This window comes from Cebus imitator, unplaced genomic scaffold (assembly GCF_001604975.1).
Source record: "Cebus imitator isolate Cc_AM_T3 unplaced genomic scaffold, Cebus_imitator-1.0 Scaffold132, whole genome shotgun sequence".
NCBI lineage: Eukaryota > Metazoa > Chordata > Mammalia > Primates > Cebidae > Cebus > Cebus imitator.
The window spans coordinates 2773699-2798650 of record NW_016107447.1 but is presented as its reverse complement, the minus strand read 5'-3'; the positions used below and the strand labels follow the sequence as shown (position 1 = coordinate 2798650).

At 45.3% G+C, this 24952-nt stretch overlaps 1 protein-coding gene across 4 annotated transcripts in view; it reads right to left on the bottom strand.

Moving 5' to 3' along the window:
• The window catches only part of EYA2 (EYA transcriptional coactivator and phosphatase 2), a 292281-nt gene that overhangs the window by 185950 nt on the left and 81379 nt on the right, over nucleotides 1-24952 (bottom strand). For 3 of the 4 annotated variants that reach the window (XM_017541324.2, XM_037743018.1, XM_017541322.2), the window contains exons 2-4: nucleotides 19270-19388; nucleotides 8201-8246; nucleotides 3874-4016 (exon numbers count right to left, since the gene is read on the bottom strand). In XM_017541324.2, coding sequence (XP_017396813.1) covers nucleotides 3874-4016; nucleotides 8201-8246; nucleotides 19270-19378 — 298 coding nt within the window. In that variant the 5' untranslated portion in view covers nucleotides 19379-19388. Of the gene's footprint in view, nucleotides 1-3873; nucleotides 4017-8200; nucleotides 8247-19269; nucleotides 19389-24952 lie in introns of those variants that run through there. The other variant, XM_017541325.2, reaches the window with a different exon arrangement.

Here is a 24952-nt window from a genome sequence, read left to right as displayed (position 1 = left end):
GCCTGTTTGTGTAAATAAAGTTTTATTGAAACACAGACACACCTATTAGTTTACATATGGGTCTGGCTGGTTTCATACCACAATGTTAGAGCTGAGTAGTTGTGATAAAGACCATATGGATCACAAAGTAGAAAATATCTACGACCTGGGCCTTTACAGAAGAAGTTAGCCAACCCCTGGTGTAGATGATCTCATTTAATCCTCCCAGCAACCATGAGAGGGGCAGACTTAGTATTACTCCCACTGTATGAATGTGAAAACTGAGGCTTAGGAAGGCTGCTCCCTCAGGGTCTTGCATCAGCAACAGGCAGGGGTGGGATGTGAATCCGGGGAGCAGAATTCCCGGACATGCGCTCTTATCATGTACACTGTATCATCCAGGAACAGATGCTCCAAAAGCAACTGAGACAGTAAAATAACGTTGCACCAAATTAACTTCCATCTTATGCATGTTTCTTCTGGGAACAGGGCTAATTTTCTCTTTTAGGTGAAAAAGAATATGGCTTCATTTTTCTTGGCTGTCAGCCAAGTGGGATAACTTATGTGTGACTGTATTCTAAGCCTTCTAGCACAGGAGGGGAAGAAAGTTAGAAAAGATGGCCACACCTGTTGGCCAAGGTCTGTCATAGGTAATCCCTGGGATTTACAGAATGCATACCCAGGCGGCGGAGCCCCGTGGGTGAAGGCTCGGGGTCTGGAGCCAGGCTGCCTGGGCTTAATTCCACCTCTGCCACCAACCAGCTGCGTGACCTTGGGTAAGTTATTTAACCTCTCTGAGACTCTGTTTCTTTATCGCTCAAGGGAAGATAATGAGGTGACCTTCCTCATAGGGTTGAGGTGGGGATTAAAGGAATTAGTGGGCACAAACCAGTGTGAGTGACAGGAAGTCAATGATGGTGACTATGACTAAGCCTGGCCTGATGCCTTGACAGGACATGTCAATTCCCTCTAGAGTTGCTCTTGATTCTGTCTACATCTCTCTGTCCGGGGCCATAGCCTCGCGCCAGGCCTCCAACATTTCCTGCTCCAGGCTTCATCCGTCTCCCAATAGGCCTTCCTTCTTCTCTTCCTGATTCCATCTGAGCAGCCTCACCACAGCAGCCAGTGTGATCTTTAAAACCTAGGTTGGGCACAGTGGCTCATGCCTGTCATTGCAGCACTTTGGGAGGCAGAGATAGGACGGCCTGAGGGCAGGAGTTCAAGATCAGCCTAGGCAACACAGTGAGACACCCCCGTCTCTACAAAAAAATTAAAAAAAATTAGCCAGGGGACGTAGTGCATGCTTGTAGTCCCAGCTACTCAGGAGGGTGAGGCAGGAGGTTTCCTTGAGCCTGCGAAGCAGAGGGTGCAGTGAGCTGTGAATGCTCCATGGCACTCCAGCCTGGAAGACAGAGTCAGACCCTGTCTCCAAAAATAATAAAAATAAGAATAAAATGAAAAAAAAAAAAACCCCATCTAAATTGCGTCCTATTACCCACTGCTTATACACCCTCTAGTGGTTTCCAGTCTCACTTGGAACAGAACCCCAAATCCGTCCTGGGCCTCAGAGGCACCGCCCCGCCCACCTCACTCACCTCATCTCCCAACCCACTCCAGCCATCGGTCTTCTCAGAATTGCCAAGTTCCTTCCCATTCCCCGGGGCCGCCCCTCTGCCCGGATGCTCTCCTGTCTGTGCCTACACACGGCCATCTCTCCGTTCTCAGCTGAATTCGCTCCTTATTTAAAAGGCCTTTCCCGGCCCTAGAACCGAAAAGAAGCCTTTGCTTCCTTTATGCCGTGCATCATAATTTGAAATTACATATACAGATTTAAAAATTTGGGGCCAGGTACAGTGGCTCCTGCCTGTAATCCCAGAACCTTGGGAGGCCAAGGTGGTGGATCACTTGAGGCCAGGAGTTCGAAACCCGTTTGGCCAACATGGCCAAATCCCACCTCTACAAAAAATCAACAGGGTGCAGTGGCGCATACCCGTAGTCCCAGTTATTTGGGAGGCTGAGGTGGGAGGACCGCTTGACCCTGTTATGTTGAGGTTGCAATGAGCTGTGATGGTGCCATTGCACTCTGGCCTAGGCAACAGAGTGAGATGCTATCTCAAAAAAGAAAATTAAAAAAAAACTTCTATCTGTAGGCCAGAGTTTGCAAACTCAAATGTCTTCATGGAACAGGCAGAGATAATTCAAGGGAGTAACATGGGCTGGGTGAAGACTGTGGCAAACTGAGGCTAAAAGGAAATGTCTGTAGAGGTCTTGTCCACCCAGTGCTGCCCGAGCATCAGTTTTAGACTGTCAGCTCCATGAAGACAGGGCCTGTTCTGCGTTGTTGACCACTGTTTGCCTCACACATGATGTTGAATGAATGAACAAACAGGGTAGAAGAGGAGAGAGGAAAGAAATATAAGAATCAGCCTCTGCACCCAATTCAAGCAGCACTCCTCTTGGTGGGAAGATAAGATGAGCATATTAATTTTACAGTTGATGCAACTGAGGCCTGGAGAGTCAGGGGCAGTGGAGTCAGGCAGGCAGGTCCCTGTCCACCAACCCTATGTCCTTTCCACTGGAGGGCCCGGATTTGGGTGGGCTGTAAAGTCATGTGGAGTGGCCATCTGTAGTTTCTTCCTGCCTCCTCCTTTGTGAACCACCCCTTCCTCACCTTCAGATCAGTTGTTTTGGGTAAGGCTGGCCTGACCCCTGGTCCTGCGGGTGGACATGTGGCCAAGTGTGGCCACCTACAGCACGTATCTTCTTGGATGGATGTGGGAGTCCAGTAGAGAAATTCCTGGGACTCTGCAGGAAGTCCTGGACAGGAGGGGCTCTTTTTTGGGGGGCACTGCAACCTGAAACTGCCAGGGCTGTCTTTGCCACCACAGTGGGAGAGCCTGCCTGACCCAGAGACCCATGGAAAAGGAAGCAGAGGCCGAGTCCTGATATTATCCCTTGAGGACCTGGACCCAAGCCTGCTTGAAGTCAGTGCCCTAGGATTTTCCAGCTACATAGGCAATAAACTATCTTGTTTCCTCCAGCTGATTAGCTTGGGTTTTTGTCACTTGCTACTAAAAGGGCTTTGGTTAATATATCAGTTAGGAGGGGAGGGAATCGCATGACTCAAAGGCCAGAGGCAAGGGCAGATGGGCATGGCGGTGAGCCAGGTTTGCAAGTGTTCAGTTCTTCGCAGTAAGATGCGGACAGTCAAGGGCGAGAGGTCTGCTGTTTTTGCCCTGTCCCCCACCACATTCACTTCTCCTTCTTCTGATACTACCACTCTGTTTTCCTTTAAGAAAACTGCCCTCCTTCATAGATCCTTCATAGATCATCCATAGGCTTCCACTTCCTTATCTCCATCACCTTGTTCTCCTTGCCTTGCTATAAGCATTGTCACATGGCCCAACTTGGGCCAATGAGGGCCAATATGGAACTCCTGGGAAAAATGAGCTCTCCTTCCACTGGGTATGCAGAGCTAAAAAGATGAAAACCTTGAGTGGACAGGCACCATCTTTGCCACCAAGCAGGGAGAACTTACTGGGAGCATCTGAAGATGGAAAGAGACTTACTCCTTGTGACGACATTTTAGCACCTAGACCCAGCCATACCCGATGACAGCTTTATCCACAGATCTCTCTGTATGCAAATCATTCAGTTCTGATTTTCCCTCAACCAGCTTGGGTTCAATTTCCAATTCTTGCCATCGAAAGGGGTCTTGATATCGTAGTCTATAGAATTTGAACCATATTTAAAGTGTTACTTCTTTACCTTTATCTGTAATCCAAAATCAGTTTGGTTGTGTTTATCAATCCACGTTTAGCTGAGACAATAGTGCAGAACAAAGACCATGATTTGGGGACCCAAGGAGGAGAGTAAGGGTTGTTTGGTACTCACTATAGGAAGGGATTCCATAGGCTTGTGCTGGAGGTGGGTACGCTGTATAGGGGGCAGCCTGCTGGATCCCTGCACTGTACTGTGTCTGGCCGTAGGCTGCCATGGCTGTGGAAGGCTGGCTGGGGAGGACACGTGGGCAAGATCTGTGTGGAAAGAGAGAAGATTAAATCTCCAAGCCCAGTCTGGCAACCCTTCTTCCTTGTCTCGATATGAACGCCCCCATTTTTCTTTGAGGATTTACTCTTTCCAGAGCAGAGACAACATACATGTTCGCCAAATTCCATTTCCTTTTCCTCTTCCTGGGAAGCAGGAAGATTATATTTTCTGTCTCCTGCGCAGTCAGATTCAGCCATGTGACTGGGTTCAGCCCAATAGAACATAAGCAGGTATGCTGTAAGCCACTCATAGGCCTGGCCAATAAACACATCCCCTGCAACCCTCCTGTCCTTTCTCCTTTTTTTCACAGCAACCATGGAGGGCACAGGTTGAGCTGGCAGAGCTGTAATATGGAAACACCCTGGATCCCTGAGTCAGCTTGTGGAGGAGAGCTGCCCCGGAGGGTTTTACACCATTTACATTGGCCTTTATGTGAGTAAGAAACAAACCTTTATCGTGTGAAGCCACTGAGATGTCAAGGTCTACTGATTACTGCAGCATAGCCTATCCTACCCCGATTGTCCTAATTCAGATACCTTCTCAGTTGACTGCAGCTTTAACAGGGTTGTCAATCAAGATGTCTTGCTCTTAGCTAAGGGGTGGGCACATCATGCAAGATCATCCAATCAGACTCTGTCCTGGGAATTTAAATACTGCATATTGCTTGAACCCCAGAATTTGTCTTATTCTTAATCCCTCTCAAGGCCTGATTATTTCATTTATGTTGTGAGCTACTCCAGATATTCTCTCAAAAGTTCTTTTAGACTTACATCAGCCAGAGTTGATTTCTGTTCCTTGCAACCAAAGAGCACAAATGGATTCTCTACTCCATGGAGAACAACAGGTTCTGTAATGGACTCGGATGTAGAGGGCTTCTTACTGATGATATTTGTATGACATTGTGTGTGTGTGTGTGTGTGTGGTTTTTTTTTTTTTGGATAGAGTTTTTCGCTCTTGTTGCCCAGGCTGGAGTGCAGTGGTGTAATCTTGGCTCACTGCAACCTCTGTCTTCTGGTATTCAAGCGATTCTCCTGCCTCAGCCTCCCGAGGAGCTGGGATTACAGGTACCTATCACCCTGCACAGCTAATTTTTTGTATTTAGGAAAGAGACGGGGTTTCGCCATGTTGGCCAGGCTGGTCTTGAACTCCTGACCTTGTGGTCTGCTCACCTTAGCCTCCCAAAGTGCTGGGATTACAGGCATGAGCCACCGCGCCTGGCCAGCATTGTGTTTTTTACTCTGGGTTGGGAATTGTGTCACATGCACTTGGTATGTACACTGTATCTCACGGATGCTCATATCAAATCTCTGCAGTGGAGGCTCTTATACCTCCTGGTTTAGAAATGAGGAAACTAAAACTCAGAGAGCTGAAAACAAAGCTAGAAAGGGGTAAATCTAGAGCTTAAACTCAGGAGTCTGACTCCAGAGCCCATGCTTGGAACCACAAATCTGCTACTTCTCACAGGACTGGGATTCATCCAGCCCTGCACGTAGCAATAAATAAAGTTAAGGTGAGTTGTTCTAACACAAAGGGAGCAAAACAGTGGCTCAGGGCCACATTCAGTCCACAGATTCATGGATATAATTTATTTGGCCAGTGAGGTTATTTTTTTTCCTAATTTGAAATTGTTGCTAATATTTGAAAACCAGGAGGTTATATGCGCGCACGCACACACACACACACACACACACACACACACACACACACACACACGCTTGCTTTGTCTCCCTTCTCCTGAAAAGCAGGTGCTTCCGTGCGCCTGGGTCTGCACTCCTGTGCGGTGTTATCAGCTGGATTTGGGCAGCAGCCACCTCTTGAGACTGAATCACACCCTGTCTGCAACAATCCCTACGAGGCCCACTTCCCTTACTGGTAAATGTGTTTAATTCTCATGCCTACATGCCAGGCACTTTCCTATTTACTTCATCCAAACTGGCTTATTTAAATTCCACCACAACTGTGACAAGCCTTGTAGGTAATTTCTGTTTCTATCCCCATTTTACAGGTAAGAAAACAGAGGCAGAGAGAGACTTAATAACATGCCACAAGCACACAGCTGATAGAGCATTTGAATCCTGGCTCCAGAGGTCACACTCTTAACCCCTCCACTATGCCAGCCACCCCTAGACACCACAATTTGACACCATGTTTCTCCTATCTTAACCTGGTTAAACATACAGCTAAATGTGGATGAGATTCCCCAATCTGTATCTGATTCCATTTTGGTTATGTTATATCACTTTTGTTAAAGCCTGTTTGCTTCCAGAGCTCCTCCTCTACCTGAGGCCTCATAGCAGGTGAATGCAAAAGTTTATGGAATTACAAACAGATGTCCCCACACCCTTCTTTCTTTTTGGCTACTGCCATGATAAAGGGTTGTCTGGGGGAACCTGTTGCAAAATGCATAAGGAACTCTTTTGAGCTGGGGGTGTCAGCCCCAATTCTGGAAGGTATCTCATCCATCAACATTTCAGCTCTATGGGACACCTGAGAAGCATGCAACCTGCAGAGCAGAGAACCTGATTTGAAAATGTTCCTAATTCATACCCTTTCTTAGAAGAGAAATAGAAGGTGCAGACCCAAGACAATCAACTCCTGCTTGCCATCAAAACCATTCAAGTGGCTCAGATTAAATGGGGGCTAAAGTTAAAACCCAGAGAGAGGATGGTGGAGCTTTCTAACTCTGAGGCCTTAAAGAAGTTAGGTAGATTTAACAGCCCTCGGTTGCTACTAATACTCCCCAAAGCATCTGGAGGGAAAGGAAGGCTCAGAAAATGTCTTCCTTATAAAGAGCTGCTCCAATGTTGGAAAGAAAGGGAGATTTCAAGATGCTGAGGGACTCACTCTCTAGCCTGAGGGGCATGGCACACAGCAGTGGGCTCAGGATGGCTGCTCCCAAGGGCAGCGTCCAGAGGGCTCTGGGCATCACCAGCCCAGCACTGAGCTCCCACTGCCCCAGCGTGTGCCTGTGGTGGAGCATTTATGGTGCCAGGTTGAGATCTCTGATTTACTGGTTTATCTCCCCTACTAGACTAGCTTTCCAAGGACAGAGACTGTGTCTCATCCATCTCTGAGTTTCCAGGGCTAAGTGTGGGGCTAGGCACTGAGGAGTGACGTGTAAATGGCAGGGGAGGAAGAAAGGACACATGCACGCATATGTTCATTGCAGCACAATTTACAACAGCAAAGACATGGAATCAACCCAAATGCCCATCAATGGTAGAATGAATAATGAAAATGTGGTTCATATACACCATGGAATATTCTGCAATCATAAAAAGGAACAAGATCATGTCCTTTGCAGGGATACAGATGAAGCTGGAAGCCCTTATCTTCAGCAAACTAACGCAGGAACAGAAAACCAAACACTGCATGTTCTCACTTATAAGTGGGAGCTGAACAATGAGAACACATGGACACAGGGAGGGGTACGACACACACTGGGGCCTGTTGGGGGAGGGTAGGCAGGTGGGAGAGCATTAGGAAGAATAGCTAATGCATGCCGAGCTTAATACCTAGGTGATGGGTTGATAGGTTTAACAAACCACCATGGCACATGTTTACCTAAGTAACAAACCTGCATGACCTGCACATGTATCCTGGAACTTAAAATAAATGATGAAAGGAGGGAAGGGAAAAGGGAGAGAGAGGTGGAGAGAACAGGGTGGAGGAGAGAAGGGTAGGAAAGAGAGGAAGGGAAAGAGAAGAAGGGAGAGAGAAATGAGAGAAAGAAGGGAGATTGAAAAGAAGGGAAAGGAAAGAAATGAGGAAAGAAAAGAGAAAGACGGGGGGAAAAGGGAGGGAGAAATTCCCTTTCCATGGGAAAGGAGAGGAAGGAGAGAAAGAAAAGAATTTAAAAAAATGAAGAGAAGACAGAAGAAAATAATAGCTAAGACTCTCAGGATGCTCTGCTCCAGGCCCCATTCTAAGTGTGTTTTACCTGCTTTTTCTCATTTCCTGGGGGCAGGCAGCATGACTGTTGCCCTCTCCCGGATGGGAAGACTCAGGCCCAGGGAGGTGGAGAGACTTGCTCAAGCTCACTCAGCTAGGAAGTGCTGGAGCTGGGATTCCTATCCAGGGAGTCTGGCTCCAGAGCCCTGTCTCTTACCCTCTACCTTCCAAGAGAGAAGAAAAGGAGCATGTGAGCAGTAGACAAGTGAATGGTACTCACCTTGAGAAGAGCTGGGACACTCTCAGGGGGGCTGATTTGGTGATGCCTGGAGGAGAAAAAGAAAAATTATAAGGCTTTTAGTGATTAGGGTGATGTTCTGCAGAAATAGTGACTTCAGACACCACTTAAACAGGAGCAGACGTGAAGGGGTGCTGTCCGGGGCTTTCTCCACCACAGATGCTTATCTGAGGTGCCACAACTCATCATTCTTCCTATTGAGGGGTTCAGAGCCCTTTCTGGGTGTGCTTTGTCTCTGGGCACTTAATGAAAAATGACATATAAAGAATCCATAGCAACTTGAAACGTCAGAGTAAAGTCCATTTCTCCATCCATTGCACAGATGGAGAAACTGAGGCCAGAGAGACAGAAAGGACGTGCTTGAGCCAGGCCACATGACTGGGCAGCAGCACAGCTGGGAAGTGAATCAAGGTGGTGCCATTTCCACTTCTGGGTGGAAAACCACTCCCTTCCCTGTCACAAAAGCAACCCCCAAGAACCCCAGAATGGCAGACACGGTTGGCTTTGTTCACCCAACATCCATTTCCCTATTTCTAATAACACTGCTTTGATGTTCTTCCCATTTCCTCACTTCCAGTCTATGGGGTGCAGGTGGGGCTGGCCCCAACGCTCTAGGGAAAGCAACCTCTTGGATCATCTCCTAAGCTCCATCTGTGGTGGTAGAGCAGAGAGATGGATGAGGCCTGAGCTCCTGATGCAAGTACCTTACACCCAATCACTCGGCACGGAATGTCCAATCATCGATGGGAGGCAATATGCAGGGAGTGACGAAGAGGTGACAGAGTTAAGCTGGGAGAGACGTTTGCCAGAGGAACATTTTACATAGGGAAGCATTTTTGTGCTCCGTCATCTTGAACAAAGCAACTCAATGCCCTCACTGCAGAGTCCTTGACAAATTCCAGATAATGTGTCTACTGATGGCAACAGCATCTACCGGCCAATGCCACTCCCTGTTCTGTAGGGCAGTGGTGGGTCGTCCTCGCACCCTGAGACCACGGAGCTCCGAGCCTGTCTCAGTCTCTGCGCTGGAGGTTCAGGAGACCAATGTGCACTTATAACTCTGCCACTTCCTAGCTAGGAGACGTCAGGCAGGTTGGCTAGATCTCTTGGCCGCAGAGCTCCCCCCTGTGCAATGGGATGAAAATACTTATCTTGCAAGGACAGGAAAGGATTACATGAGATGATGCTGATAGCCATCATTTACCTGGGGCTTGTCATGTGCCAAGCTCTCCTCTAAATACTTTACCTGGATTAATTATTTTAATCCTCGTAACCACCCTATGAGAAAGGTTCTATTCTTATCCTCAGATGAACAGCTGTAGGCACAGAGAACTTAAGTAACTCACCCAGGGCCACACAGGAAGTACATACAGGGTGAATCTGTGATCTGAGCCCAGGTGGTTTGGCTCCAGACTCTGTCTTCTCAACCGTGACACTATAGCTGACGACGACAGTCATTGTCATAAGAGCAAATAGCATTCACTTAGAGTTTGACTATGTGCCAGGCCCGTGTTAACTGCTTTTAGACAGGCTCTCATTGAGTCCTCACAATGGTGCTCTGAGCACGTAACACCATTAACCCCATTGTACAGATGAAGAAACTGAGGCTCCAAAGGTCAAGTGCCTTGTTCAAGTCACATAGCTGTGGGCAAGGGAACTGGGGCCTGAACCCAAGGGCTGCATGAGTCCAAGGTCAATACTCTGAATCCCCTCCTCCTGGCTGAGCCAAATTCTCTTCAAGTCCCAAACCACTGGGGGTGGGGCAGGGGTGGTGGTCTTGAAGTTCATTTACAGAGTCATAACTGAAATTAAGAAAAGGAGAATTGCCTGTTGTATGGTGTACGATGTCAGCATGTATTTCCCATAGTTAGAAGGAATTGTGTGACATATTGGTTGCAGGTACAGGTGTGACAATGTGTTGTGTGTGTATGCATGTGCATTCAACAATGCAGAAACAGATTTCTTATTAGGTATCACATTCAAAGCAAAGGTTAGAACAGCAGCAGCCTAACGTCAAGGAGAGCTCCTGGCATACAGTAGGTGCTCACGCAATGCTGATTTCCCTACCCTGGGTTTGCTCCCAGGCAAGGTGTCCTGTACCGCACCGCCCCTTCTTCATCCTTCCCCAGGGCTCAAGAATGAACTCATTCTGAAGCAGTCAGAGTCTCATTACTCGCAAAAGGCCATGACTTGAGTGCATTTAGTGCTATATAAGTTACTGAATTAAACATTTTGAATGTTTTCTTTCATAAATATGTAAATATTCATAAAAATCGAAATCTATGGGAACAACATTCCTATGGGCGCGAATTAACTTGGCACTCCATAAATTGGAGGTAAGCGTCTTTTCTGCCAGTCTCCATGGCATGATTTGCATGTTTGCCTCACCCAGCTCCCTTTTCAAGCTTCCACCCAGTTCCTCTGAATTGTTGAGCAACCTGCCCTCCCCAGCAGACAGGTTCCCCTCCCCTAGTACACAGACCTGTAATACTCTCCCTTTCCCACCCCAGCAACCCCAGGAAGACTGCAAGTGAGGAACAGGCATTTATAAGTGCAAAGAGATTTTCCTTCGGCAATTGTGTGATTTTTGAAAAGCACAGGCTTTTTTTTTTTTTTTTCTGTTTTCTACTGGTATCAACCACATTTAACCTTTTCATTCCAGGATACCTGAGGGAATTGAGAAACCGGAGAGTGAGTGTATTAAACTGTATGTGAAATGATCTCCTTCCTCCCTTTCTGCTTCTTTTCTACATGGTCAGGTTGGTGTAGACTTCATTGATAATCCTTACGTAAGGCAGGGCTTTCTAAGCTCCTTCCCTCCTTTGAGAATCCAGGATGGGACAGTGTCAAGGGTGGAGCTTCTCAGTGCTTTGGTGCAGAGGTGGGCAGGGACTGCCCAGGAGCAGAGAACACTTTTCTTCTTGTGTGCTTGCTGGTGGTCCAGAGCTGTTAGTCTCTAGTCTTTTAGTCTCCATCGAGGGTGGTGGAGCAGAGAGATGGATGCAACTCCATCTATCTGGATGGATGGATGGATGGATGAGAACCTCTGCCTCTGACTCAGAGGTCATGTGGACCAGGAAGTCCACCCTGCAGTTGTTGTGGCCAAACATCATCATGGAACCAGAAAATAGGCTTGACTAACTAGTGGCTGTGTGCAATGCCAGCCCCAGTGTGACAGGTGGAGAAGTAGGCATCACTGTTACAGCTGCAAGCAACAACGTGGTCTTCAGTGTAGCCTACAATGTCTTTCAATGATCCCTAGGTACCTGCATCACAATTTTCTTGATGTCACTGTGCTCAACAGCTTTTTCTAGAAGGCAGGTCGGATCCCGGACAGACACACTGAGGGTGGGGACAAGATTGTGTCAGCAATCTTCCCATTCAGCTCAGGAATGACCTCCCCACAGCCTTGACAGTGCCACTGAATACAGTGCCACTGAATACACTCTGAACAGTCCCATGGCCATCACAGCACAGCTTGCCAGAGGGGCAGAGAGGGCACAGGCAGTGGTCCTGAGTACCTTTATGGTGCCTGGTTGTCACAGATCTTTCTGAGGAGACAAGCAGATGGCATGCTGGAAATCTAGACAAAGTAGGTCACCCCCATCTCAAACATGGACCAGCAGCACAAAGGACAGAGATGATGCCTCCTTTGATGCCACTCTTCAGATGAGCCCCAAGCATCTCCAGGGTGATGAAGGCACCTTGTTTGGTGGCAGCAATGCCCCCTTTGGGATCTGGTGCCTGGCAGATGGAGGTGGACTTCCCAGTGATCATAGCTTTCTGTTTTCAGCTTTGTTGGTGCCATTCAACTTGCCATGATGGATTCATATTGGACCATGTAGGCGATGGGGTCAAGGTCAGTGGAGGAGTTGTTGATGGCAACTTAGGTCCACTTTGCTGGTAGCGAATGCAGCTCTAATGACCTGGCACCCAAAAGAGCCAACTCTGTTTGCGCTAAGCTTTGCCCCTTCTTCATCCTCACCCAGGGCTTGAAAATGAACCCACAGGATGAAGGGGCTGTGACTGATGCATAATGGGGCAGCTGACTCCCAAGTAAGGAGGGCAGAGTGCCTCCTCTATTTCCTTCTGAATTTTAAACTCTAAGTCTTCTCTTCTTCTCAAGCTTCCTGTGGGTGAGGAGAGAGGAATCAGCCGAGCAGACGGCAACAACCTCTGGGCTGAGCTCATTCATTCATTCATTCATTCACTCGTTGCCAGGCATGAGTTCAGAACTGGGTTACAACAGTGAGTGTAATCCCCAGTGTTGGAGGAGGTCCCTGGTGGGAGGTAACTGAATCATGGGGGTAGATTTTCCCCTGGCTGTTCTCATGATAGTGAGTGAGTTCTTACAAAAATTGTTTAAAAGTGGGTGGCACCTGCCATTCCTCTCTCTTCCTCCTGCTCCAGCCATGTAAGCTGTGCCTGCTTCCCCTTCGCCTTCCACCATGATTGTCAGTTTCCTGAGGCCTCCCCAGCCATGCTTCCTGTACAGCCTGCGGAACTGTAAGCCAATTAAAACTCTTTTCTTTATAAATTACCCAGTTTCAGGTATTTCTTTATGGCAGTGCGAGAATGGACTAATACAGTGAGCCAAGGTAGTCAGGGTCCCTGTCTTTAGGGAGCCGAAGCCTCCTGTCTAGTGAGCGAGATGAATGGTAAACAAATAATCACACAAATGAGTACTTAACTGCAGTTATAACGAAGTGCAAAGGAAGCAAGTGAATGTTAGAGACCAGCGCACCTGGAACCAGGATTCACCTGGGGATTTTGTTAAAACACAGCCTCTGATTGTTGGTCAAGGAAACCTCCAGGTGATGTTGATGCTGCAGGTTCACAAACCACACTTTGGGGAGTGAGAGTTTAGACCACTGGCTAATGCAAAACTGTGCATTACTAAGCATGATCACAATTTGGGGTTCATAAAAAGAAATCTCCATTCCAGAAGACACAAACTCAAGTGCATATTGGGGCCACGAGGATAATATAAATGTGCAAAGCAAAAGATCCAGCTTGAAGAGAGGAAACTAAAGCTTCAGTCTGTGTGTACTGAATGCACTTATGTGCAATTGTGTATGTGAGTGATTGTGTGAAGCAACTTCTCCAAGGACACACACTGTTTTTCATTCGCTCATGCAGTCACCAAATGTTTATCATGCACCTACTGTGGGCCAAATCTACAACCCATTCTCATAATTGGTTAATGTTCTTTCCAAAGAAAACAGCTAGGCTTAAGGGGTCAGATCCAAATTTACGTACTGACTGTGCTGCAATACAGTCGTGTGACTTTATGCCCTCATCTCTTCCCTCTGAGTCTCAGTTTTCTTATCTGCAAATTGGGGCAGTATCTTGCACATGCAGATGGGGCAGGTACCTGGCAAATGGTTAAGTGCTCAGCACAGAGGAGCTGTTATTAGCTCTCTATCCTCCTGGGGGACCTTGGTTAAGCCACTTAAATCCATGAGCCCAATTTGAATGTTCACACTTTTTTCACCTCTCACTGGGAGGATTAAGAAGCTAATGATTCTGAAAGCAGCAACCGCTGTTATGTTGCCTAACTGGACCCCAGGGGCCGGCTTCTAAGGGATCCCCCACTGAGATGAGACAATTTGTAGTGCCAGTGAGATGTCTTGAGGCGGGTCTCTGCTATAAAGGTACATGTCTGTAAACTGTATCAGTTCATCTTCCTTGTGTGGGTGATTTAAATTGCTCCCATACTAGGGACAGGGATACCACACTAGGCATCCAGAAGTGTGTGCTCCAATTCTGACCCTCACGGAGAGGTTCTGAGACCAGGAAGAAGTCCTTTGTCTCTTGTGAGAGGTGCTGCTGAGAACAGAAAGGAATGAGGTGGCAAGTCCCGGTGTGTGATGATTTTAGGGAGTCTATAAATATTCCCTCTTTGATTGAAATCATTGCAAATTAATTTCATGCACACTAGAATCACAGCAAGACCATCGAAGTCATAACTTTTCATTTCTGGAACTGGCTTAAGTCATCCTTTTAAAATGAATTTATTTCAAAGGAGTTGTTTTAAAGAAACAACAGGCTGGGCATGGTGGCTCATGCTTATAATCCCAGCACTTTGGGAGGCCAAGGCAGGTGGATCACCTGAGGTGAGGAGTTCAAGACCAGCCTGGCCAACATGGCAAAATCGTGTCTCTACTAAAAATACAAAAATTAGCTGGGCATGGTGGTGGGCACCTGTAATCCCAGCTACTCAGGAGACTGAGGCAGGAGAATCGCTTGAACTCAGGAAGCAGAGCCAAGATTCTACCACTGTACTCCAGCCTGGACGGCAAGAGTGAAACTCAGTCTCAAAAAAAAAAAAAAAAAAAAAAAAAAAAAAAAAAAAAAAAAAAAAAAAAAAGGCAACAAATTAGTACCAAGTGGCAGTAGAGGTGGTCTGAATATATGACAGAAAAGTGGTTTGAGACCATTTGTGAGCTGCTGCCTTTGTGGAAGCTATTTGCCTGTGGCGGGCATGATGAGATTCATAGCACCCTTTCCCCCCCACCCAACAAAGCGGGATTTCTGTTCCACGCAGGTTGAGGTTGTTCTGGGTGTGAATGGTCACCAAAGCCCTAAAGGTGAGAAGGATGAAGCTGACATGTGGTTCCCCAGGCCAGCACCTGGGCAAACCTCTGGGCAGCTCAACCTGGCTAGGATGAAATGAATCAAAACCCGTCAGCCTCAGGTTGGAACCAGTGAGACTGAAACTGAAAACGAGGTCTTGTCAAGCCCAGGGCAGAGGAGGTGCTGGAAGTGAGCCGCTGACAGCCCAGCTTGAACCGTGGGGTGGAGGTTTCACCTCCCCTTGGAAACACTTAATGAGATTATAGCATCAGTTTCTGAAAAATGCATTTGCATTTTAAAAGAAAAATTTCCTTCTGTTGAGGGTGACTCCCCACCACCCCCTTCCAAAGACAGGATACAATTCAAATCCATTTTTCCCTTGAATAGTAAGGAATAATAGATAATATTTCTCAAGTGGTTCCTATGAACAATCCGGGGTCACTGTGCCAAGGGCTGCATGAGTGTTATCTCTTTACTCTGCACGACAACCCATTAAGGAAATTCTTATCATCAGTACGATGGAAATGTAGAAAATGGTAGAGAGAAGTGAAGGAAATATTACTAAGGATTCAGAGCCAATATCCCCGCTAAAGTCACCTGGGCTTTCTCAACACCACTCCGTCTTCATCCACCCACCCCTTCAGTCACCCATAAATAATTTTTAAGGATCTACCATGAGCCAGGCACTGATTGTATGCTAAACAGGAACAGAAATCTAAATATGTACACATACATATTTATATGTATGTATATGTAAATAATTTTATAGATATATAGACAATTTGTAGTGTCAATATGTATTAAATATACATATTTAATACATATTTATTGTAATATATTTATATGTATGTATATGCACATATTTAATAGATATTGTATTAATATAAATATTTATATACACATATTTATATTAATACAAACATTAAATCTGAATATGTACATCTACATATTCAGATTTAATGTTTGTATTAATATAAATATGTACATCTACATATTTAGATTTAATATTTGTATTAATATATATCAAGTTCTTTGAGCACATGGCTGCCTCAGGACCTTTGCACTTGCTGTCCTCTCTGTACATAAGGCTTTTGTTCTGCATAGCCATGCGGTACCCTCCTTTACCTCCTATGGGTCTTAAGTGTTACCTTCTCAGGGACCTCTTTTCTAGACACCCTAACAAAAACTGCAACCCTCCATCCTTGCATTCCTCATCCTCCTCCCCTGCTCTTTTCCTTCACAGCACACGTCACCACGCAATGTGCTATATACTTTGCTTCTTTATTGTCGCTGTCAGCCTTTTGCTTTGTCAGCACCCAAGTGTGGGCTCCATGAGGACGCGGTTTTCTATGCGGTCTTCCTCATACTTAAAACCATATCAGGCACATGGCTGATTAAACATTGGTTAAATAAATGAATGAACGCATAAATGAAGGAAGGGGCAATTCCTTTCATGAGGAAAGACCTCTCTGATGAGGGCTGAAGGAGGGCTGGTCCTGCAAAGCCTGGGTGAAGACTGGTCCAGGCAGGGGGAACAGCAGGTGCAACGGCTCAGAGGGCAGAATAGTGCTTCTCAGTTAAAGCAAAGGAAAGGGGGGCAGGGGCTGAAGGCGAAAGGGAGGGAGATGAGTTTGGGAGGCTTCCTGGAGAGACATGCAGGGCCTGGTAGCCAAGGATAAGAAATTCAGATCTTACTCTATACTTTTTAAGCACACTGAGTCCACTCCCTGGTTTAGCTCATTTCATCCTCACATTGATTCTGTGAGGTTGGTGGAATAATTACTCCTATTAAACAAATGGGCCTCAAGGAGGTTAGGACACTAGCCAGGGGCCCATGGTGGTAAGAAGCAGAGGTGGGAACACATGGAAGCCACTGGGGACCTTCTTGGGTCCACGCTCCCTCCAGAGTCCCCCTGAGCGCAGGTCCTGAGATTCATGACTCTCTGTGGTCCTCCTTTGAGTAGGACCCTTGAAAACACCTAGTAAAGACTCTAACAGAAGGAATGGCCCAGGAAGAGGGAGAACAGGAGGCCAGGTGGGGGGACAGGCATAATCCGGCACTTGGGGGTTATGCTCCAGGGTGGAATGTCCCCTGTAGAGCCTCTGGAGCTCACCACCTGCCCCAGGAGAAAGAAGGTGTATGTGTGTGTAACCTGACCCCACTGGCGCTACCTGTTCTGAATTGGAGCAACCTCTCTCTGCTCCATCGCTTCCACCCTCAAAGCCTTCACCATGGTAGCCAGCTTGTTCCAGGGCAGTAGAAACGGCACCGACAGCTCCAAGTCACAGAAAGGAGCGTGTTTGTGGATTCCACCACTGCGGGAGAACTGAAGATCTAGGGTCCGGAGACTCTTACAGCTTGGCAGAAAGTGAGTTAGAAGTGGTTTACAAGTGGGAACTCTGGAACCGGAGTGCCTGGGTTCGATTCTGGCGTGACTTTAACCTGGTTACGTAACTCCTCCATGCCCCAACTTCCATGTCTGTAAAATGGGCTTATAGCCTAGTAGGGGTATAATAATTAAATGAGAAACAGTACAGAGTACTAATCAGGAGAATAAACTCTGAAGTCAGACTACCTAGGTTCAAATCTAGGCTATTATCCGTGACATCTCAATCAAGCTGCTTAACCAATCTGCGTTTCGCTTTCCTCCTCTGTAAAACGGGGATAATAACAGTATCGACTTTTTAGAGTTGTGAAGATTAAATGAGTTAATAGAGTAATGCCAGGCACGTGGTTTGCTCTGATGGTGATGGAGAGGCAGGAGAAGAATGCATCCAGATTTATGTTGCTTTGAACAGTGCCTAGCAGAGTGTACGTGCTCATTAAAATTTAGGCCAAAAGGGAGGGGCAGGGATTCATCTCTAGGACAGCAGCCTCTCAGCTCCTACCAGTGGCAGCCAGTGGGGAATGTGGACCTAGCCTTTTAAGAGAAACCAAAACTTCAGGTTTTTATGTGAACGCTCCCAATTTTTACAAGTTCACTTTTACTTAAAACACAGTGTAAACCAAACAAAGCCATACTCCAGGGCCAGATGTGGTTGTAGGCTGCCCTGTGTGCAGCCATGGTTTTGAATTCACCATGGTTATTTGGTTCAGAGGAGAGCGATGATGGAATGGTAAATTTAATCATGCACCATGCCCTCAGGGTGTGCCAGACCCTTTACATCCCATTGCCTCTCTTCCTCCTTGTAATCAGTGCCCTACGAGGTATGCCATTACGCCCCCATTTGACAGGTGAGAAAACTGAGGCGAAGAAAGCTGAAACAGTTTGCCTGAGATCATTTGGCTGAGAAGCAGCAGGGCTGGGATTCCCCCCTCAGCAGCCTGTGCCCTTTCCTTTACTACCAGCTCTCAAATGAAGACAGTTGACTTGTGTCTCTACTTAAGTTGACTTGTGTCTCTACTTGAAAGAAAATGATGAATGTCTTTGAACAGGGCTCAGTAAATTTTCTCACACTCTCAAAGGCTCCAGGCAGTTTACACGAATGCTCCAAAGTGCCAGGAAGAATGAGGGTGTATTCTGTACCATCCAGTTTTGGCATGGGAGCCCAAGTCACTTGGTGGTACTTTCATCAGGGCAGTTCCAGCTTTGTAACCAGCATGCAAGGAGAAATGTCATTGTCTTGCTGACAGTAATAATTACTCATGGAAGCCTGGATTGGCTTCAAATCCAGTTCCTTGTGATGTTATATTCCAGACACAAGTCACTTTGGTTTTCCATGACAGTTACACAGAATATGTGCCCCATGAGCTGGTGTCAAACAGATAGTGAAGGAGAACAATGAGAGGGGGTCTCCAGACACCAGCAGCAAATCCGAAAGCCAGCCAAAGAAAGGGTTAAGCCCAATGGTTAAACATAATAGCTTAATGCCTTTTGCTAACTTCAAGCTCTACCAGGAAGGCTGACAGATCCCAAACAGAACAAACAATAGCTGGAATTGTTCTAGTGAAAACTAGTTCGACTGCATCATTTGCCAATACTTTTTAAAACAACTTTAATTCTTCTCTGCTTCCTTGACTCCAGCCCGACCTGAAAGCAAGAGGCAGATGAGTTCTTGTCCTAATGTCAAACCTCTGTAAGCGAGATGCCTGCTTGGACAAGGGGATGGCAGAGGAGAGCAGAGAGGACAGAGCTCAGAGCCAGAGACAGATACTGCAAAACACATCCAAGGGCTGGGCCTGGGACGCTCCCCAAAGCGACTATCATCTGTGGTGGTGTCAGCATTTCTTGGAATTGGAGACCAAGAAAGGAAGTTCAAGACATGAACGAGCACATTTTTACCTCAAACGATGAGACAGAATCGTTAGAGATCCATGCCAAAGTTTTGGTTCAGAGGCAGGCATTTAAATGGCAGGGGGGAAATTGCCCTAAGGACAGTACTTTGGAAATGATGCGTGTCTGTCGCTTACAATATTCTCAGGGTGTGCTAGGACCACCACACCTGTTGACCCAAAATCACAGCAGGAAGCCTACCTTCTCTGTCACTCAGAGTCCACACAGCGGCGTCAGGACGGTTAAACTTCAGTTTATCCAGACAATCGCTGTTTACAGTGAGGCTGGGTGAGATCACTAGTTCTAGCATTTCCTTGTACCTGAAAGAAAACAAAGGGAAATATAATTTATTCATTAATTATACATGCTTACTAATGATTCCTATTTCTTTCCCTAAGAGTATAAATATTAAAGCTGATTACCTAAACCCAGCCTTCTTATAAATTCTACATGATAAAAATTCACTAAACTTTTCATCAAAGGGAAATGAGAAATTAAAATGAAGTTCTTGCTCCCCACTGGAGAATACACCCAGTTGATTAAAACATTCCCCTCCTTCTTGCTGTATTTCGCCATTAGAAAAATTATATTTTGGTCTCTTTTAAATGTCATCTAAATGAGCCAGAGCAAACTAGGGCAACTTCCCAGCTGAGGAAGAGAGAGATAGGCAGAGAGGGAGTGTCTGGATTTAGATTTCTAAAAGCCAGAGGCTTGGGGAGAGCATAGGGTTGACTGCGATAAAGAGAGAAAAACAAACATGGTACTACTCGCATGGACAGAGAAAAGCTCAAAAGGCATCAGTGTCATTAACAACTCTCTAGGTGGCAACACTCCATAGGTCATCACTGTGGTCCTGACCAAGAGAGAACTGGCTCCTGAATTACCCATCATTTTTATAATATGTTATGGGGGAACAGGGGAGAGTAGGAACGAGTCTCCCTCGGTCTTTCTCATTTTTTAATTGAAAACTTTTCCAATTCTTGCACCATGGTGGTAGTCACTCCTTCTAAATTCTGGCCAGGTACAGTGGCTCACACCTTCAATTCCAGCACTTTGGGAGGCCAAGGTAGGTAGATCACTTGAATCCAGGAGTTCAAGACCAGCCTGGGCAACATGGTGAAAACCCATCTCTACAAAAAATACAAAAAAGTTAGCTGGGCATGGTGGCACATGCCTGTAGTTCCAGCTACTCAAGAGGCTGAGGTGGGGGGAATCACTTAGCCCCGGGGAGTTGGAGGGTGCATTGAGCTGTGATTGTGCCACTGTATTCCAGCCTCGTTGGCAGAGTGAGACCCTGTCTCAAAATAAATATTAACAAATAAATTTCCACCAACTGGGTTTAGAAAATGAGGTTTCTAGGTAATGCACACACCACTATACATGGTGCATCAATTTTCCAAGGTCTAAACTACAACCAGTAACATTTAACAGTTGTCTTCAGAGAAAGGCTAAATTTATTGTGAGCACGTCGTTATCACAAGGTCATCCTGGCAAGATCAGTTATCATTTGGTTAATGAAACACAACGTAGCGATCATAGGTGTCCTGCTTATAAACTCAGATCCTGTTGTAAAAAGGTTGCCAATTCAAATCCTAGTTGTGCTACCCACTACTTTGAGCAAGTTATCAAACTGCTTTAAGTCAAAAGTTTTCTTTTCTGGAAAATGGTCACAGTGAAGATTTAAAAAGATGATTCATGTAAAAAAAAGAAAAGCACTCTTTTAAATAGACAGCAACCTAAATGCTTATTCAAAATAAAGTTAAAAAATACAGCCACCCCTCGGTATCCCAGGAGGGTTGTTTCCATGACCCACCCCTGCCCCCAACCATGGACACTAAAATTGGCAGGTGCTCAAGCCCCTTATATAAAATGATGGAATATTTGCCTATAACGCACACACATCCTCCCATATACTTTTAATCATCTCTAGTTACTTATAATGGCAAACACAATGTAAATGCTATAAATCGTTGTATATGCACTGTTTTGTTTTAAAATATACATTATTTTTATTGTTATATTATTTTTTACTGTCTTTTTTGCCTCTGAATATATATATATATATATATATATATATATATATATATATAGAGAGAGAGAGAGAGAGAGAGAGAGAGAGAGAGAGAGACACGGAGTCTTGCTCTGTCTTCCAGGCTGGAGTGTAGTGGTGTGATCTTGGCTCACTGCAACCTCTGCCTCCCAGGTTCAGGCGATTCTTCCACCACAGCCTCCTGTGTAGCTGGGATTACAGGTGCACGCCATCACACCCGGCTAATTTTTGTATTTTTAGTAGAGATGGGGCTTTATCATGTTGGCCAAGCTGGTCTTGAACTCCTGACCTCAAGTGATCTGCCTGCCTCGGCCTCCCAAAGTGCTGAGATCACAGGTGTGAGCCACCATGCTCACCCTCCACCGCCCTGCCCCCCCCCCCAATATTTTTGATCTGTAGTTAATTGACTCCTTGGATTGGAACCAAGTATACTGTTAATGGACACAGATGCATTTCACATAAAGAAAATTACACTCAGGAATGATCGACACTGTTTTCAGGAAAATGGCTAACTCTGGGGGTAGGAGGGAATGTAATTTTGGAAGTGGCACCTGGGGGGTCTTCGCCTGTGCAGTGTTTTGGTTCAGGGGTTGACATTACCTATGACCATAAGCCAAATCCAGCCCACAACTGTTTCTGTGTGACCTGTGAGTCAGGAATGGCTTTCACATTTTTAAATGGTTGCAAAATAATCAAAAGCTGGATACTATCTCATAATATGTGAAAATGATGCAAAATTCATATTTCAGTGTCCATAGGTAAAGTTTTATCGGAACACTGCCCTGCTCACTGGTTTACTATCCTGTCTGTGGTTACTTTCACACCACAACGTTAAGTGGAGTAGTTTCAACAGAGACCATGTATGGCCTGCAGAGCTGAAGGTATTTAGGATCTGGCAGCAAAATTTTGCCAACCCCTGTATCAGGCCATCAGGATTCTGGGTATCCTACTTTTGTATGTTTTACCCATCTTTGTATGCCTGAAACACTTCATAATTTTTAAATAAGAAAGTCTTCATTTTAAGGTTTGTATATAGGAAGTACTTTATGTATATGGACTTTTTGATCTGATGAGAGAATCCCACCCTGATATGGTTTGGGTATTTGTCCCCTTCAACTTTCATGTTAAAATGTGATGTGGGGCCGGGCGTGGTGGCTCATGCCTGTAATCCCAGCACTTTGGGAGGCCAAGGTCAGTGGAACACAAGGTCAGGAGATCGAGATCGAAACCATCCTGGCTAACATGGTGAAACACCGTCTCTACCAAAAATACAAAAAATTAGCGGGGCATGGTGGCACATGCCTGTAATCCCAGCTACTTGGGAGGCTGAGGCAGAAGAATTGCTTGAATGTGGGAGGCGGAGGTTGCAGTGAGCCGAGATTGTGCCATTGCACTCCAGCCGGGTGACAGAGCGAGACTCTGTCAAAAAAAAAAAAAAAAAAAAGTGATGTGATCCCTAGTATCTTAGGACTAGTGGGAGGTGTTTGGGTCATAGGGGTGGATCTCTGAATGGCTTAGTGCCCTCTCCATTGTATGAGCGAGTTTTTGTTCTATTAGTTCACAGGAGAGCTAGTTATTTAAAAGAGCCAGGCATCTCTCTTGCTCCTTTTGTCATTGTGTGATGTGCCTGCTGCCCCTCCAGCTTCCACTATGAGTAAAAGCTTCCTGAGGCCTCACCAGAAGCCAAACAGATACTGATGCCATACTAGTATAGCCTGCAGAACTGTGAGCCAAATAAACCTCTTTTCTTTGTAAGTTACTCAGAATCAGGCATTCCTTTATAGCGATGCAAAACAGGCTAACACATACACAAATCAGCTCTGGTGTTTATATCCTTATATTGAATATATATGTGTGTGTGTGTGTGTGTGTCTATATATATATATATATATATATATATGTATATATATATATATAGACACACACAGAGAGAGAGAGAGAGAGAGAGCGAGAGAGAGAGCTAATGTTTATATATAAATGTTGAGTCCTAAAATGTCGCCATCTATACATGCATCCTGGGTGCCTGTTTTCTTGTTTTTCAAATGCCACAGGCACTCCAGGATAGAGGCCTAGGCATCTTGCTCCTTCAACATATCAAAGCTATCAAAGCTATCGTATGGTGTTTAGCAAATAGCAGACATTGTATCTTTATCTGGCTACAGGTGCCAGAAATTTGCATCATATCCAAATGTATTCCCTTCATTCTTCTGGGTGTGTGCAAATAATTTAAGGTTAAAAAGTAAGCAATGGGGTTAAAAATATCATGAGTCTCTAGATATCCAGATGCTGTGAGTATTAGAAGCAGCAAATTGTTAGCCAACTGACCAAATCTAGTTAAAAACAAAATGAATTGTTTTCCCCACTCCCTGGGGTTTAAAAATATTTGTAGTTTGCAATACTTAAAAATGAGGCAAGTTCACATAAAAATCTAGATTTTCCCCTTTTCTTGGAAATAGAAGAGTACTGCCTTATTCTTGCATGGCAGGAACCAGCTGGCACTGAACAGTGGCTGCCCAGTTAAGTCACGGTATATGAGCTCCATTTTGTCACAGTCCCCACCACTCCCTACTCTCTTACATGACCCTCTTTTTTCATTTGTATTTCTTCCTGGTCCCTATAGGCATTTGCATTTGAGAGCTACGTCATATGTAGTATCAGAAAAGCTGGCTAAGGAAAGAGACAGCAGTGTGACACTTCTGGCCTCAGTCAACGTAGCTTATTTACTTTACTGAGTGTTGCCATCATCCTTCAGAGCTCTCACACATCCAAAACAGCATTTTGTTGATTTTAAGCAGAGAAGGAAAGTGTTTGTGAATTTGAACTCTGAGACTGAGTATTGCTACTAAGGCTTTTGGTGTATTCACCTTATGCTCTTGCCTAAGATTCTTGAAGGCCAAGCCAATGAGGAAATCACCTTTATTTCCTACACAGTACTTGACACAGAATCTTGTTCATTCCATCATCCAAATACCTTCTATTGGAGGAAAGGAGGAGAGAAGGGGCAGAGGGAGAGAGGGAGAGGGAGGGAGGAAATCTTATTTGAGCCATGACCTTCTTCCAACAAGATTTTTTAAAGTTTCAATTTATCTGTATTTTTCCACCACACCCTAGACAATGACTCTGACATGTTAAATATGTAAACATTTCCTTATAAATAATGCCATGTTGTTTTATGTGTGGCATGTGTTTTAATTTAATGAATAGTGTGTATAATATCTCATTCTGTTTACCAGGATTTTTATTTTCAGTCTGCACTAATTTAAAAATGTGCACAGTACTGGATGCGTATCTAGCTTGTAGTTATAATTCTATAGTGCACACCCACGCTATTGAATTTACGCATTGTCCTGGTGGTGAACAGGTAGGATCGCTCAGCCACCTAATAAACAATGCTGCAATGAACATCTCCATTCATCTTCATTTTTAAAATGCAGTATCTCTCTCTATATATGTATACACGCATATTCCTAAAATGTATTTATATCCAAAGTGGAGGATTTCTGTGTTATGGAGTATATGTGAACTGAACTTGAGCAAGTACTAGCAGACTGTTCTCCATAATTTCTGTACTCTTCTAGATTCGACCAGAAGTGCATAAGGGTTCCAGTTTTACAATTTCCTGCTAACGCTTGGCACTGTCCCAGTTCCTACTTTTACCAAACTGATGCGTGGAAAGCAATATCTCATAGTTGTTTTGATTTTCATTTCTAGGATTAGTAGGGAGTTTGAGCATATAGTCACATAATTGTGGGCCATATGAGCGTTTGGAAATTGTCTATTCAGATCTTTTATGCTTGCCCATTTTTCTACTGGGTTTTCTTTTTTTTTTTTCTT